The 18,263-nt window shown below is 46.0% G+C and overlaps 1 protein-coding gene across 1 annotated transcript in view; it reads left to right on the plus strand.

Annotated features, from left to right (window-relative positions):
* wapl (cohesin release factor wings apart-like) overlaps positions 1-18,263 on the plus strand; it is a 187,609-nt gene that overhangs the window by 127,304 nt on the left and 42,042 nt on the right. Inside the window, exon 15 of the mRNA XM_037435863.2 lies at positions 7,449-7,626. Coding sequence (XP_037291760.1) covers positions 7,449-7,626 — 178 coding nt within the window. The remainder of the gene's footprint in view (positions 1-7,448; positions 7,627-18,263) is intronic.

Genomic DNA, 18,263 nt, shown 5'->3' on the forward strand with positions numbered 1-18,263 from the left:
CTATAGCTGTGAATGTAATGTGTGATAAGTTATGCGGTGGAATGAGAAAAGTGCACATCAGTGTCTTTTTTGTCACATGAGCTAAGCAGTCAGGCGAGTACCGTATTTACCCGATTCTACCGCGCCCTCTATTGTAACGCGCACCCGGTTTTTACGACGAAAAAAAAAAGTAAGACATCGATTGCAACGCGCACCCATTTTTCTCATTGTCCGAACGATCACGCCACTCGGAAAAACAACTCCTTTCGAGAGCGTCTTCCGTTTAAATATATGGTACGGGGGAAGCTTGTGTCTATCTGACGTGCAAAGGAGCATTGCCGTCACTCTAGTTTTACCGTGGCCCGATGTCAGCACGCCAACTTGCTTCGTCCCCTTCTTCTCGACAGTTGTGGTGCCATGCATGTTGAAGTAAAGAGGCGTCTGATCGGCATTCCGATTTGCTCAAGCAGGTAGCCGTTGTTGTGCCGCAAGTTTAGGACGAACCTCTGAAAAGTGTGAAGCTTTTCTTCGTACTCCTCCAGCAACTTTTGGCATATATCCGTTCGCCTTCGGAGGGAAAAGCCTTTCCTCTTTATGAAATTAAGTTAGCCAGCACCTGCTCGCTTTAAACTGGCTCCGCATTAGCCCTTTTTCTAAGGCTAACATCATAGCCTGCACTTGCAGCAGTTCTGTCGCCATGGGCTGCTGTGCCGCTCACTGCTCAATCACATACTCGCCGAGCAGCTCTTCAATTTGCGGAAACCAACCCTGCTGTGGTCCACTTAAGCCTTTGCGTGAATCTTTGCTGTCGACAATATTCTGCTTTTGTTTCCGCCAATCCCGCACGCACGTTTCGGGAACTCCGAACGACCTCGATGCGGCCCGATTTCCGTTCGTTTCGGCACACGCGATGACTTTTCTTTTAAAAGCAGCATCGTGGTGCACTCGTCGAGTTTTTAGAGTCAGCCCTTCGATCCCGTCGATGCTAATGCACTACAAGATGACGAACTCCTCAGCACACGTACGAAATGCCGCACATGGGAAACACATAGGCAGAAATGGCCGACGCGCCATGCCGACGCACGTAGGGGGCGGCCATTTTGAAAATGCCGATGGCAATAGAATGACCGTATTCATTTTTTTTTTTTTCGTACTCGATTCTAACGCGCATGCGATTTATCAACTCGCCTAACTGTAAAAAAGGTGCACGTGAGATTCGAGTAATTACGGTAATGCACAGAACCTGCCACTATGGGTCATGACTGCTCTTGATTACCTTGGTACTTCTCCTCTTAAATTGTGGTTAGCAGCCTGGAAACATTTCATAAGATTGTTCCTGGGGATGTGCTACATTTTGATGGCCAATTATTTTTCCAGGAATGCACTAACATGTAAAAAAAAGCACTATGTAGTTATCTACACTCAAACCTTGATATAACAAAACTGGATATAATGAAATATTACTTATAACGAAGTAAATGAAAAATAGTCTTGCAATAAACATTGTGTCGGTATTAACTCTTTATAACGAATTTTCAGATATAACGAACTTATTTTTGTGTGAGGTTGAATTTTGTCATGGTGAGGTTTGAGTGTATTAGTAAGGCATGTGTGAATATTTGAGCACTTCAAATATTTGAACGAATGTTAATTATTCAAAATTTCGATGTATTCAAGATTAACGAATACACCTAAACTTCTTTACAACAAGTTGCATCTTACACCAAAAAGTTGTTATAAAGATTTACTCCTAACACTATATCAGACCCCACCGCGGTGGTCTAGTGGCTAAGGTACTCGGCTGCTGACCCGCAAGTTGCGGGATCAAATCCCGGCTGCGGCGGTTGCATTTCCGATGGAGGGGAAAATGTTGTAGGCTCGTGTGCTCAGATTTGGGTGCACGTTAAAGAACCCCGGATGGTTAAAATTTCCGGAGTTCTCCACTACGGCGTCTCTCATAATCATAAGGGGGTTTTGAGACGTTAAACCCCACATATCATCAACACTATATCAGTGACGGAAGTGCGGCTCCAATTGCTCCAAACTGCTCCAAAAGAGAAATGCTGCTCCGTGCTGCTCCAAAGTGACGCTGAGAGAAGGAGGACGAACTTTTGCTTTTTGATCGACTCGTACATCCTAAAAGAAACTGAAAAGAATCTGTGTGCTATCATCCCAGCGTGTGCAGCATTATCAGCTCTGATCTCATTTGTGCTACAAGAAACGGCATATTAAGCATGTAGCTCATTTGGCCATTTTTTTTTTTTTTTTCTCAGCTAGACATGTAGGCTACTGTGGTGAAATGTGAAAATGAGCAGCATTGTTGTTATCTCATACAGATTGTCTACTGCTTATTTGGCCACAATTATATGGGACTGTGGTTGCGTTTAAAATCAGCTCAGCTTTTCCAGTTTGATTTGATTTCTGCCACAAGTGGTAGTATTTTAAATTGTAGCTCATTTGACAGCACATTTTTGAGAACCTGCATTTGTTTGCTACATGATACTTACATTGATTGTTGTCTGACAAATATATTTCATAAGAAATATATTGTTACGGGATGCTTCAACAATGCTGTGAACTCCAATTAATGTATAGCAAATTTAATATCTATGCCTAAAACACCAAAAACTAGCATTTTTTTCCTGCTCCAAAAACGTTTATGGCTGCTACAAAGCAGTACTTTTCCTGCTCCAAAATATGCTCCAAAAAGTAAAGAGGCACCTCCGTAACTGCTACAGTCGAATCTCATTATTTCGAACACGCTTAATTCGAACTTCCGGTTAATTTGAACTCACGATGAGGTCCCGTCAAAGCTATGTGTATTCCAATGGGTGAAAACACCCGGTAATTAGAACGCCCAAGCACTTCCGACGGTTAATTCGAACATACCGCGCTCCGAAAATCCTCTCGCACCCCGCCCAACACCGATGCGGCACCTACGACACCTCAAAGCTGCCCCTCGAGGGATATGAAAAGGAAAGAAAAGGCTGCGGTCGCATGTTTGCTCTCTCTCAAATGCCGATCTGCGACGTGCCCATGTCACGCTTCTCCCTTTTCCGTCCTGCCACGTGAAGACCCTCTTCCTTCCAACGCCGCGTGCGAAGAGAGAGAGAGGAAAAAAAAAGAAAGAAAGCTGTCGCTGGGTTGAATGAATGTGTGGTTGAAGAAAAGGAAAAAGCCACTATCTTCTGCAGCCCTTGTCCCTTGCGGGAGCACGGCTCTGCGCCTTGAGGGAAAGGGGGTCTCACGTGCTGGTGCAATGCTTCCCCCTTTCCCGTCCCTGCCACGTAACCCTTCTCCTTTTAACGACGCGTGCAAAGAGAGTAAAAAAATAAAGCTGCTGTGGAGTGTTGGTTTTCTCTCAATTGCTGATCTGCTTTTCTGCGCGTGGAGACCCTCCTTCTTTTCTCGTAACCTGCTGGGCTTGCTGCGGCTGCGTTGAGGAGAGGCTCCACTGTGCAGTCGTTGTTGTCGTCTTTAGAAAGTTTCTCTGCTGGATATTTTCGTGTGCAACTTCTCTTGCCAGGAGAATGCAGAAGCCGAAGTAGAAATGCTTTGCAAGCTGCATGCGAAATTGATTGACTCGCTGCAAGGCAAACAAACGTGTGCAGACGCGCATCACCGATTACTTCAATTAATAACGGATGTCCTGGGATTTGTGAATAAATGTTAGCCTTCTTAAACTTCCCCCTCATGTGTTAGCTCGATCCACATGCGTCACTGCGTGGAGAGCCCTCCGTTTATTTAGCTTTCATCAATTCGAACTTCTTTTAATTTGAACAAATTTTTGGGCCGCTTCGAGTTCGAATTATCGAGATTCGACTGTATAATTATTGTAGCCCATCACAAGGGAACAGTAAAAACGAGACTAATGGCGAAACCCAAAGTTCTGAAATAAATGAAGTGCGTGTAGCAGCGCGGACGCAGAGGATGAAGGGAACAATTTGCTTAATAGGGCGACAGGCCCTCCCATGCCTCTAATGCAGAAAGTTCTCCATGCCGGGATGGGAGCATGCACTCTCATTGGGGTAAAGTGGGGAGACAGAGGGAGGCAAACGCTCAAGCAGTTCCGGCGACCCTGGAGGCGGAAATGTTGTAGGCCCGTGTGCTCAGATTTGGGTGCACGTTAAAGAACCCCAGGTGGTCAAAATTTCCGGAGCCCTCCACTACGGCGTCTCTCCTAATCATATAGTGGTTTTGGGACGTTAAACCCCACATATCAATCAATCAGTTCCGGCAATCCGTCATCGGGTATGAATGTTTGGGTATGGTATTCTCAAAGCCTTAGTTCGGGGGAAGTTCTCAGAAGAATGGACTTCGGACTTACAGTCCGTTTGACTGCGCTTGCACGTTTGGTGAGGCGAATGCTCGGCGTGGCTGTCTAAAGCATCCAAAGGTTCAAAGTCCATGCCGGCGAGCTGTCGCAGGTGGGTTGGGGAGCACAAAATGGGCACGTAAATTTTTTTTTTTTTTTAGATGTGAAGCAGCTCTTTGATTAGGCTGTGTAACGCTTCCTCCATCTGCACCGCTCTTCTCGCCGCAGTTGTTTGAGCGGTGCCAAGTAGCTCACACCCTCCAAGCAGTGCACGGTGACGTCTCTCTCCCTCGCCTGCCGCACGCTCACTCCTTGTCAGCTTTCTCTCGCTTCATCCTCTCTACCACTCGCAACGCTCGAGCCCACTCCTCACGTGGGCATCGTATCACCCGCGCCACCTCTCTCTATCTGTCGGTGAGAAGAAGCCGGAAGCCAGCGGGTGCGTTTGCCGCGTGCACCTCGAGAATTTCGCGACACCAACAATGTGGACAGTGCGCTGCTGCTTACTGCGTGATCACGCCAACGGCTGAAATGCGTCATGGCATGCTTTCCCACTAATGGGCCCACCGGTGACCTTTCCCGGCTGTAGCCGGCGTTGCGGGGATTAGCGAAACCGATCACATTCGCGAATGGCGACACAACACCGACGAAGCGCCAACCAGGGAAGCCGAACGCAAACGTCGGCAGTGGAAGACCAGCGACACCGACAAGGTGCGAGTGAAGAACACCGATCGCGTTCGAGAATACAGATGGCAGGCGGCTAACACCAATAAGATGCGAGCCAAGGAAGCCGAGCGCGTCTTCAGTGCATCCAGCCTCCCTTGTCTTTGCATTTCAAACAAACGTTTACCCGAGTAAAGGCTGCACCGAGTTTCGCTTCAAATCGTTCTTCCAGAACTCGCGTCGACGCCTGTTTCAACCGGGTCAACGCCATGCACACCGCTGCTACTTCTCATCCCATCAGAGTTCTTTTCGGGAAGATGGTCCATAGTTATTTAGTAAAGCTGGCAAAATATTAGCGGCATGCAAATTATGCGAGTAAGTACGGTACGCTACTCAAAATATTTGATCTGAAATTATTCGACCAAATCACTATGAACCTTATCCAAAATTGCTGCCATCTGTCGGCCGTCGTGTGCATACCGCCATGTTAGAGGCTTGAGCGCGGCGCAGTCTGCACAGTCCGCGTGTGTTTGCGCATACGTATGCGTAAGGCTATCGACGTGTGGCAGGTATTGGCTGACAATTGCAAGGCCAACGTAATGCCATGTCCCTTGCTGCACACAGAGAGGAAATCTGGACGCTGAATGAAGAAAGATAAGCCGTAAACTTTGCTCCCTTGTTATTTTTTCAAGCTGATGACGATACTAGCATGTGCTCCGGCTACTGCTCCCGAAACAGGTATTTGCGTTGTCCTTTTAAGCAAGTAAGATGTGCAATTGCTTATGTACTCGTGTTCTTTTAATTGCTGCACGCCAAAACTAGACAGTTTTTGCAACCTTTTCACTAGCAGCCGTTCAACAAGTGAAGGCGACTCGTGCACTTCACGCAAAAGCCTCATTCACGCAACCAGCTTTATCGCAGCTAATTGCACGTGCATGCATTTCGTTGAGTGTGCCGATCACGTTGAATCCGTGCAAGACGTTCGTTAGTCATGCACAAGTCATTTCACTAAAGGGCAGCTTGTCACATTCCAGAAGAGAAAATGAAACAACAGAAAACGAAGATGCTTTAACATCGTGGCTTATTCTGAGTCAGCGTGTGCCGTTACCAAAACGTAATAAACAAAATAACACATTCAATGAAATTTAGGTGCGTGCAATTAGCTGCGATAAAGCTTGTGTGAACGTGGCTTCTGTGTGAAGTGTGCGAGTTATCTTCAGCTTGTAATAATCAAATTCTTCAGATTTCTTGATTTTCTCATTAATTCTATATAAAAACAAACCATATAGTTGAACCCGTTTATAAGGGATACGCGCTGGGAAGCAGTTGCTGTCCCTTCCCTACATGAGGTGTCTCTAAGCAGGATACGACATTCGTTTTTTTTTATCAACCCCTCTTGTGATGTAGGCACTCTGGTGTCTCTTATTACTTATTTGTCTCTTACATCAGTGTCTTTTTTAAAGGGGTTCAACTGTATAAGATAAAATTCTGGTCATCTGGAAGGCACTTACTAAAAAAAATTGTTTAGAAGCGTGATAAAAATAAAATACACTGAAGAGAAGGACATGAAAACTTGTTACAAGTAAGTGCCTCAAGTGGGCCGCCTGGGATAATTGTATGGAGACATTGTGTGTGGCAACGTCATGCTGCCATCAACACAATCACTGGAGGGTGGAGGGGAAGAGGCTTTTTGGTTGTAGCCTTGCCAGGAAGAATTGTGGGCTCTTCGAGGTGGTTGCACTCTCTCTTTCATGCCGCAGGAGTCATTTGCATGTGTCAAAAGCAATTTAGCAATTTTAAGTTACTTATTGTGATTACTTGTAGGTTATTGTAGTTATGTTTAATTAGATTTTATTTGTTTATTTTAACCTGGTATTCAGCATTGCTAGCCAAGTTTCAAGCCTGTATTGAGCGCTTGATTGTTAGCATGACCATGCAACATGTGATTAGGAATAAACGATAAGCAGGGCCCATCAAGTGCTACGCATTTAAAACCACGCCAGCGCAGAACAAGCAGCACATTCAGAGTGAATGCTGGAGGAGTTGTTTTTATACTGAGGTTATTCAATGTATATTACATGGAAACATGCCCCACCACGGTGGTCTAGTGGCTAAGGTACTCGGCTGCTGACCCGCAGGGCGCGGGTTCAAATCCCGGCTGCGGCGGCTGCATTTCCGATGGAGGCGGAAATGTTGTAGGCCCGTGTGCTCAGATTTGGGTGCACGTTAAAGAACCCCAGGTGGTCAAAATTTCCGGAGCCCTCTACTACGGCATCTCTCATAATCATATGGTGGTTTTGGGACGTTAAACCCCACATATCAATCAATTACATGGAAACATGTAATATTGCTGTACTGAAGTGGTCAGTTATTAAATTTAACTTTTGCTGCATTTCTTCATGAGGACATGCGAAGGTTTGAGCGGTGTTTTTTTTGTTTTGTTTTTCATTACATTTGGCTTAAGCGTGAGCATGTCTTTTTGGTTGCACAGCTGTTCATAGGCAAATCTCAGGCGGCTCTCCAGTCTGAGGAGCAAGCCGATGAGCTGCTGAGCAACCAGGAGAAGAAGATGAAAGCTTGCCTGGAGCCACAAAAAGCGGAGCCACTGCCCACCAGCCAACAAGCTGTTGTTTCTCAAGCTGATGACTTAGAGGAGACACTTATGAAAGGTAAAGGCTCTCTTGTTTCTGCTCCCTTTTTCATATTTTGCTTGACACATCCTCCTCTAGACAGATACCTCTTAGGAGCTGGAGTACCAGTAAAATACCTTAAAAAGTTGGCATCTTAATTTTGTATAATTCCGGTGCTCAGTACTGGCTAGTACCAGTAAAATACCTTAAAAAGTTGGCATCTTAATGTTATTCAATTTCTGTGCTCAGTACTGGTTCAGTTATGGTGCATTCAGACGACAGATCGAATCCGCATGTGATGAGGCAGACAGCGCCTCATGTGATTTCATATCAGCAACGCTCTACATCCACGCCCCCTCCGCATGGCTCACGGGTGGATGAGCCCAACCTGTATTCCACATTGGGATACTGGCGGCAGAGTGCTGCAGCTTTAATGGACAGGCAGGTTGGTAACCGGTGCACTTTTCTTCTGCTGAAGCTGCAATGCTATCTTTGCAGTTGACTTCAGATCGGCTGGCGCTTCGTTCAATTTATTGCTGGGGCTATGTTCTACCCTATTTACTCGCATAATCCTCACACTCGCATGATTCTCGCACCCTCCCTCACATTGCCAAACAAAAGTGCGATTTTATTTTTTCCGCGGGTTTCCGCCCCCAAAAGTTTCAGTTGGAATGTCGTCTGCTCCTTCCAACCACTGATGATGATAGCACACAAAAGCCCGGCACCATCTCTTAAGCATTATGCGCACTATCAATGTCCAGAGCCCCAATTCAAGCCAAGCCAAAGTGGCAAGTGTGGGTTGTGGCGTGCTAGTGTAAGTTGGGTCCGTTCTGTGGTTATGTTATGGGGCGATACGAAATACGTCATGGGGCGATACGGAAGCTACACGGCTGCTTTCAAGTTAAAAGGGATTGATCATGCACTAAACAACCGCAACAGGGCCACTGGTAGGCATTTTAGAGGCTACGAGTTATGTGTTGCTACTGGCGATGGCAGCGTGGGCAGCCGAAGGCCACCAAAGCACACTAAGCATTTCGTGCACCTAGGACTGGGATGGATGGTAAAACTTAGTTTCTTCAGAAGATAACTGCGGACAATTCCATATTAGATGGCCATCAGCCCAAGGTTGATGTCGTACGTTAACCTTGCGAGCTCCCGTGACTAACGCTAATGCTATGCTCGCAAGTTTTGCATACGGTATTTCTAAACTCTACTGTTTGCTTGCAGCTTTTCTGTAACCCACCTTGGTCCTTGAAAAAAGTTAAAAAAAAAACTTTTTTAAATGTATCTGTTCATTTTATTTCGGTATGATAGCCAGTGCCGTTGACAATCGAAACAAGGCAATAAAAGTCAAAACATAGTTTCGTAATCATCATAAACAGTTGCGAGCAGCGCGAGTGCGGACAATGTCACATCTTATGCAGCTAAGCACCAGCTGTCGAATGCAGGAGAAACCCCTTTGCTGACAGCTCCACGCAAGCACAGTGGCACAAAAACAAAGCAAAAAAACAAATCGTTTGGCCTCCGAAACGGCAGGTGCCGCGCAGCCCACCATCTCGGAAACCATGCGAAGCACAACCGCACCCACTGCACTGTCGACGTGTCATGCGTCTATAACGTCTACCGCACTGTTAGTGCTCCCCCATTCGACACTGCGTTCTTGTTGTCAAATTGTCGTTGTGAACTTAATTGGAAAACCTAGCTACATAACAGGTTATAAACAGCATGTGCTGGAGCATGGTAACTGAGCAGTTGGATGACACTTCGGCGTCGATACATGCGCTTTTATTACGGGAGGAAGCAGAAAGAACTTCGGGCTACAAAAAAGATGTGTCGCACATTTCACAGGCCAAAACGAGCAAAGCCGTCACGTGAAATTTTTGCTGATATAACTCCCGTGACTTTTTTTCCCCACGTTATGGTCCCTCTCCCAAATTGGCGTCAAATTTTCTGAAAAAAAGGTGGGTTCATTAAGCGAGTAAATACCGTAATTGCCTAGTAATGGCGGGGCGACTGTATCTAAATTTTCCCGCAGTTTTCATGTCAGCTGTGGCATTTTAATGACTGGAACATTAGTTGTCTACATTTATTTTTATTAGCTCATTTCTAGTCTTGAGTTGCTGTCTAGTTGGATGCGGTATCTTAATCACATTTTAACAATTGCAAGTTCTTAACATTAAATTTTTTCATTCTTCCGAGGTCTAGTATCTGTCCAGAGGGCTGCTTATGTTTTTTCGTTGATTTTTTCTGCTTTCAGCTTCTATGTTGTAAGGCAGGGGTGAAACAGCTGTGCCAATTGCGCCAATTTGATACAATTCTCTGTTTGTGCTCTGGGCTGCGCCAAAACCATGAAATTTGCTGAAATTGCGCCAAAATGCAGAATGTTATGCAGGTTTTTGCCCTGCGGGGGCGCCTGCGCAAGTAGGCGTTTGGTGTGTAGCGACACCACGGACCCGAGCTAACGGGGGAGTTTCTACTCCCTCCCACGCCTAGCCGTGCGTGGCTTTGCCGTGTCCGGGGAAAAGGGGATCCTGGGGGTTGAGCCGACGCTGGGTGATTGGACCGTTAAGGCCCCCCGGCACAGGCAACACACCCCTTTGGCCCCGGCTTCACGTAGACGGCACCCCTGGGCTGACCCACCCAGGGGAAATCGGCAGTCGCCTTTTCCTATCTCTCTCCCTACATCTTCGTCTTTATCTCTTACTATTTATCTGTCCTGTCTTCTACTCTCTTCGGTTTACTTCCAAACTTCCTGGCGGCTAGGGTTAACCCTGTGCAAATAGCCTACCTTGGTGTAGGCGCATTGGGTTATAGTAGCGTTGTACGGCTGGCGTCTGCAGGTTTTAGCATCCGCAAACTTGTAGCGTCCCCTCGTTGGGCTCCGTGGTGGGTGGCCGCCAACGCTTCTGAAGAAAATTAAACTGGCATGCATAGAGCATTTCCCTTATTAAGGGATCGTACCGCCTTAAAACGCGTACGCACTGAAGACTTAGGCTTTTTCAACCGATCAAGTGAAAACTTCCCCCTTTTTCATGTTATACATAGTGAGATAAGCAGCAAGGAAGCCAGAACTGTATCCCCCTTTGTAGTAGCCAGATGTCTCACAGAAACTCTTGGAGCCGGGTACAAAGTTACCAAAATGGCCAGCGGACACCTCCTCCTTGAAGTTCGAGAAAAAGAACAGTTTGAAAAGCTACAGAACCTTTCAACTTTTGGTGACACTCCCATCACTGTAACGCCACACAGATCTATGAACACAACCCGTGGAGTAGTATCTGATGCTGATTTGCTCGGCTTGACTGAAGAGGAACTTCTGGAGGGGTGGAAGAGTCAGAATGTGACCAATGTACAAAGGATCATCATTAGAAGAGACAACAAGGTAACACCGACGAAACACCTAATACTCACATTCGCTTCCAGTAATCTGCCAGAAAGTATTCAAACAGGGTACACGAAGACGTCGATCAGACCATACATACCTAATCCACGTCATTGTTTTAATTGCCAGAAGTATGGACACGGCTCACAAAGCTGTCGTGGTCACCAAACTTGTGCACAATGTGTAGTGTCAGGCCACAATTCTGACAATTGCGAAGAACCATCACACTGTGTGAACTGTGGCGGAAATCATGCCGCATACTCACGGTCTTGCTCATTTTGGAAAAAAGAAAAAGAAATAATCACTCTTAAAGTCAAAGAATATATCACATTCAAAGACGCAAGACGAAAGAGTGTCGCCATTTTACGGCACAACATATGCTGATGCGGCGCGTCAGGGGGCAACGCCGCACCAGCCCTCGCCACCCCTTCGGCCAGCGCAGAGCGAGCCGTCGGCTGCGGCGCCTGCCCCCAAGGCGGCAGTAGTTCAGTCTACTCCGCCTCCAAGCAAATTGAGGCCGGAGACTCCAGGGTCCTCTGGTCTCAAGGCCTCACCTCACCAGGCGAAGCCTAAAATCCAAACCACCAGCTCGCATGTGCGGGCATCCAGTGCCTCTGAGGAGGCAATGGATACAACGGTACCCTTGGTACCGAAAGAGCGGCGCGCCTCTTTGGAGCGCGCCAAGAAAAACAAAAAACCAATAACGGGGCCGGACGACCGTCCTGCCACCTGAATTAACGAGCTCACTCCAACACAGGATACTCTTTGTACACACAGCAGCATCCCTCTTGTTTAAATATGCAGACAGAAATATTACAGTGGAACGTCCGAGGCCTTCTTCGAAACCTCGATGACTTACAAGAACTCCTCCATTAACACAATCCAAGAGTGCTGTGTGTACAAGAGACACACCTAAAACGAACAAACACAAACTTTTTACGTAACTATGTAATCTTCCGAAAGGATAGAGATGATGCCATGCCACCATCCGGTGGTGTAGCGGTTATAGTTAGTCAAGGTATAGCATGCACCCAATTACCCCTTAAAACTTCCCTCGAGGCGGTGGCTATCCGAGCAGTTATTCTAAACAAACTTGTCACTGTCTGCTCTTTGTACATACCTCCGCACCACCGTCTTGAAAAACTTCAATTCCAGTCTTTAATAGACGAACTACCTGAACCTTATCTGGTCCTTGGGGACCTGAACGCACATAATGGCCTGTGGGGTGACTCGCTGTAATGCACGAGGTCGTCTCATTGAACGATTCCTCATTTCATCAGGTGCTTGTCTCATGATGATAAGGGGCGCGAAAAAAACGACACACAACAGAGAAGAAGTACACGGGACGACGCGCTACTAGCAACTGGAATATTTTATTCAGGAAACACCATTTATACCGCAGTGACATCAAATTTAACCCAACGAATCGACCAAAAACTAAAAATACATGCTCAGCATGCCTATAAGTAATGTTGCAGATAGGCTATCTCCCCTTCCTGCAGACTGATAGAGGGGTGGCTGATGCAATCAGGCCCCTCCCTCTGGATAAAGAGGGCTTCTATAATCTCCCTCTCCGCTGAGCCCCTGTGCCTGTAGAGCCCCTGTGCCTGGAGGTATGGGGTGGATCTCGTGTTCTCCGCAGAAAACAAGGTGGGCCGCATCTGCTCAGCGGTTGGTAAGAAGACAGGTAGGCCAAAGCAGTGTGAAAAAAGAGGATGTGCCATTAAGCACGCAAGGCAGTTCGTTCCTTGCGCACGTGGTGTTGTATATAGAATACCACTGTCGTGCGGCAAGGCATACATAGGGCAAACTGGTAGATGCCTCAACGTGCGGTTGCGAGAGCACAGCAGCTCTTTAATAGGAAGGCCGTTCACGCATCTGGCGATGCATTGCAGAGGATGCGATCAGGGTAACTGTAAGCCGGTATTTGAGCAGACAACTGTAATCTACAGGCACAGGGGCTCAGCGGAGAGGGAGATTATAGAAGCCCTCTTTATCCAGAGGGAGGGGCCTGATTGCATCAGCCACCCCTCTATCAGTCTGCAGGAAGGGGAGATAGCCTATCTGCAACGTTACTTATAGGCATGCTGAGCATGTATTTTTAGTTTTTGGTCGATTCGTTGGGTTAAATTTGATGTCACTGCGGTATAAATGGTGTTTCCTGAATAAAATATTCCAGTTGCTAGTAGCGCGTCGTCCCGTGTACTTCTTCTCTGTTGTGTGTCGTTTTTTTCGCGCCCCTTATCATCATGAACCAGCACCAACTCGCCCAACTTTTTACTTTACTGAGGTGCTTGTCTGTTGAATAGGAAAGAGGCAACATACTATAGCCTTGCCAACAAAACTTACTCTTCCATAGACCTCAGTATCGCATCTCCTTCACTTGTACCATTACTTCAGTGGAAAGTCATAAATAATCCATACGGAAGTGACTATTTTCATTTAGTTTTGAGTACACCAATAATATATGAATGTCCTCCACATGTTCCCAAATGGCTGGTAAACAAAGCCGACTGGGAACAATTTCAAAAGCTTACTCACTTAAATTGGACTGACATATGCGGATTAGGCATAGATGAAGCTGTGCAGTACTTCACGGCCTTTCTTACTGACGCAGCAGCCAAGTGCATTCCACAAACATCTGGACTGCCCGGCAAACGACACGTCCTGTGGTGGAACACTCAGTGTCAGAATGCGCGAAAGGAACAGAACAGGGCATGGAGGTTGCTGCGGAACTCGCCGACAGCGGAAAACCTTGAGAGCTTTAAGAAAATAAAATCTCGAGGCAGGAGAACGCGTCGGCAGGCCAGAAGAGAAAGTTGGCGCAAGTTTTTATCAGGGATAAATTCATATACACAAGAGGCCAAAGTCTGGAACATGGTTCGTAGGGTAGCAGGAAGAAAAGTACACTCACTCCCACTCGTAAACACTCAGGGTGATACCTTGGAAGATCAGGGAAACTTCCTCGGTGCACACTTTGAACGGGTATCCAGCTCGTCCCACTATACTGACACTTTCCAAAAATACAGAACAAGAATAGAAAAGCAGAAACTCGAACACAAATCCACTAGATACGAGGCATATAACCAAGCTTTCAGTCTAGCTGAGCTCCGAACATCTCTAAACTCCTGCAGTACTTGTGCCCCAGGTTCTGACCGTGTGGTGCATGAAATGTTAAAAAACCTACCAGCAGAAACACGAAAAACCTTACGTTGTTTGTACAATGCTATCTGGTTTTCTGGCACTATCCCTACCTCCTGGAAAGAGGCTATTATTATTCCCATTTTGAAAGAGGGCAAGGACCCTTCTTTAGCTTCAAGTCTCACGGTCTATTGCACTTACACGGCCTATTGCACTTACAAGCTGCTTGTGCAAATTCTTCGAAAAAATGATAAACTGCCGACTTGTACATATCCTTGAAACAAACAATTTGCTCGACCCATTTCAGTGCGGGTTTCGAGAAAGTAGATCCACCACAGACCACCTTGTTCGTATCGAGGCACAGATCAGAGACGCCTTTGTCCATAAACAATATTTTCTCTCTGTGTTCCTCAATATCGAAAAGGCTTATGATACGACATGGCCTTTTGGAATTCTAAAAGACCTGTCCCACCTTGGTGTGCGCGGAAGAATGTTTCACATAATCGAAAGTTACCTGTCAAACCGGACATTCCGTGTCCGTGTGGGCAGTGTTCTCTCACAAACATTTGTCCAGGAAACAGGCGTGCCACAAGGTGGTGTACTTAGTTGCACACTTTTTATTATCAAAATGAATTCCTTGCACTTGTTTATCCCCCGCATTATGTTCTATTGTACATATGTCGACGACGTTCAGCTTTGCTTCAAGTCATGCAACTTGGCAATGTGTGAGCGGCAGGTTCAGCTGGGTTTAAACAAGGTCTCCAAATGGGCAGAAGAAAACGGATTTCGGCTTAACCCGCAAAAAAGCACGTGTGTCTTGTTCTCTCGAAAGAGAGGCATGCACTCCGAACCTGACATTCGACTGAATGGGCAACGTCTGTCTGTCAAAGCCGAGCATAAATTCTTAGGCTTAATCTTGGACAACAAGTTGACCTTCGTACCGCACATCAAGTATTTAAAAACAAAATGTTTAAAAGCCATGAATGTTATAAAAGTGTTGTAACGTACTACCTGAGGTAGCAATAGGCAATGCCTCATGAATCTGTATCGAAGCCTCATTCGCACCCGCTTAGATTATGGGGCTGTTGTTTATCAGTCTGCAACTCAAAGTGCTTTGAAGATGCTGGACCCCATGCACCATTTGGGCATCAGCCTTTCTACGGGTGCTTTTCGCACCAGCCCTGTAGAAAGCCTTTACATTGAGTCAGATGAATGGTCGCTTCATCTACAGAGAACTTACATGTCCTTTGTATATTTTCTTAAGGTGAAAGCAGACAAGATGCACCCCTCATACTCTACTATTAATGATCTGTCGAGTTTCATTCTGTTTCAAAACAGGCCTTCGATGAGGCAGCCCTTCTCAGTTCGCCTGAAGGGTCTAGCTGAAGAAACTGGAGTGTCACTTGAACACAGTTTAATAACTCCTGTAGCATACCCGCCACCGTGGCAGTGGCAGACTATAGACTGCGATGTGTCTTTCCTAGAAGTTACAAAACATGCACCTATTGCACCTATTGCCCATATCTGAACATACTTCCTGGAACTTCAACACAAATACACACGTCCTGAGTTCTTTACAGATGCCTCCAAGTCTAAGTCCTCTGTGTCCTACGCTGCTGTCGGCCCATCCTTTTCGGATGCTGGCCCTCTACATCCAGGCACAAGTATCTTCACAGCGGAAGCTTACGCAATACTTGTGGCAGCTAAACACATCAAACAATTACAAATACAAAAAGCAGTAATTTATACAGACTCCCTCTGTGTGGTAACGGCTCTGCACAGTCTTAATAAACAAAAAAACCCTGTCCTCGTCTCACTTTAGTACTCCATTTTATGCACACTCTACACACTCAACCAACATGTTGAGTGTGTAGGCGGATCAGCTTGCTGCATACGTTCACGAAAGCACCGCCACTACACCCATATCAATCCCGGCCCTTGATCTTTAAGCCGTCTCTCAAACGAAAGCTCAGGGACTACTGGCAGAGCAAGTGGGATAGACACATACAAAACAAACTACACGTTATCAAGCCACACCTTGGCCATTGGCCACCAGTATCAAAATCACGTCATACACAGGTAGCATTAACGACGCTCAGGATAGGACACACATACAGGACACACTCATATCTTTTGTCCGGTGGCGATCCACCATTGTGTGACGGATGTGGTGAAGCACTAACAGTTCTTCACATTTTAATTCAGTGCAAACAATTGGACACTCTAAGAAAACACTTTCCATTACCCTACCGACAACATACGTATACCTTTACACCCTGCAATGTTCGTCGGTAGGGAACCGCTTTTTAGTCATCAATCATTGTTAGCGTTTTTAAAAGAAATTCATAGTTTGCATATCATATACCCGGACATTCCGTAGCACGACCTCTCCAGAGAGGTTTTCGCTGCGGTGGCTACACAACAAAGCACTTGCCTCACGGCCCTTGGACGCAAGGGTATGAACGAGTGAGGCACTTGTGCTAATGCCATACATGTCCACCATCGTTTTTATTATCACCAACTTTTGTCATCTATTCGCACCACACACACCTTTCACGGCATAGTCATGATTTTATTACTTGTATGTTTTTACCCACCTTACCGCGAGGAATTTTATGGCCCTTATACAGCCGCTAATCACAATCATTGTCCACACTCCTTGTCCCATGAACTGGCGCTCTTTGACCATCAAATGGCCCTTGCGCCAAAAAACACCATATATCATATGCAGGTTTTTGTGTTGTGTATAGTTTCACTTGAGGCAAAGCCGCGGACTGGGAAAGCGAGAAGCCATTTTCAAACAACAGAAAGGTATAACTTTATGGCACATGGAGAAAGACGAAAATTAATAAGAAAAGGAAAGAATTGAACTAGTCAAGTAACAAATGCGTTAGAACTACAGTCGAACTCCACTATAACGAACGCCGCTTCAACGAAATTTCCGCTACAATGAAAAATTCGTGATTCCCCGCCAGCAGTCCATACGAGTCAATACATAAATATTGGCGCCAGAACAAACACTTTTTCTTATATCGCCCCGCTTCAACGAAATTTCACGATGCAATTCCAGGCTCAGATACTTATTGCTGTGCAGTAAACCCAATCTTTAACATTTCGATGCATTTTTAGAGCCTGAAAATGCGTCAACGAAGTCTGAAACACGCGTTGGCACCACCAGAAACCACTGGCTGCTGTACCGCCACTACAGTGTACTAGAAGGGGGAAGTGGAATGAATGAGGCGGCCGCGCCGCATCTCGGCTGATTCTCTGGTGGGTGCAGTAGCGGCGGCGCTGTTGTCCCATGGTACTGAAGATCTCAGGAGCGTCTGCATTGGGAGCGTGCGTGCCGTAGCTTGCGAAAGCATCTAATTGCCTGATTTTAGCGTGTTTAACGCGGTTCTGAGCCTTTATCAGTGGACACATCTGCGACGCGCCATGGTGCACGAAAGAATATGCAAGCATGCCGAATTCGTGTCGATACAGTCACTGTTTTAAGAGCCTGTGGACCCAAAAAAAAAAAAAAAAAAAAATGTCAATCTGAATTTGCACGAATCCACCTAGCTTCTCACTCAAGCAGCACTTTGAGCTGCGTTACATCATAAGTGGCTACTGGCGAAGAGAGAAGTATCAAAACTGCGAATAAATCATACGCTCAATTCGTCGGCAGTCTCTACAATATCCAGAGCACAGTGTTCCTCTTATGAGCCTACATGCGCTCGATTGTTTCACGAGAAACCCGAGTATAAATAACGTTGTCACAAAATTTATATCGGTTACGACCCGATTTTATCTTGCCAGTTTTGCGGAAGATAATAATTCTTGCTTTCTGAAAAGTTTATTATGTATTAAACATATTAAAAACAACAAACATATTAAAAGGTGCCAAATGTATATATAGCCCATCTGTTAATCTGCATGAATTCATTGTAACCAGTTATCATTTTGTATTTACAGCTTAAATTGTGTTGCTTTCCAAATATTCTATTGGCGTAATGCCATTGCAAGCCAGCAACGATGTTTTCTATTATAAGCGCAGTTCTATTATTAAGTGTCAAAAGTGTAGGCAGGCAGTGGTGCATCTTGTTTCGGGAAACGTAACTTGTGCACGCACACACACACACGCACAGACAAGTACAGTCGACTCCTCTTAAACAGA

The sequence above is a fragment of the Rhipicephalus microplus genome, chromosome X, assembly GCF_043290135.1.
Source record: "Rhipicephalus microplus isolate Deutch F79 chromosome X, USDA_Rmic, whole genome shotgun sequence".
In the NCBI taxonomy this organism is placed as follows: Eukaryota; Metazoa; Arthropoda; class Arachnida; order Ixodida; family Ixodidae; genus Rhipicephalus; species Rhipicephalus microplus.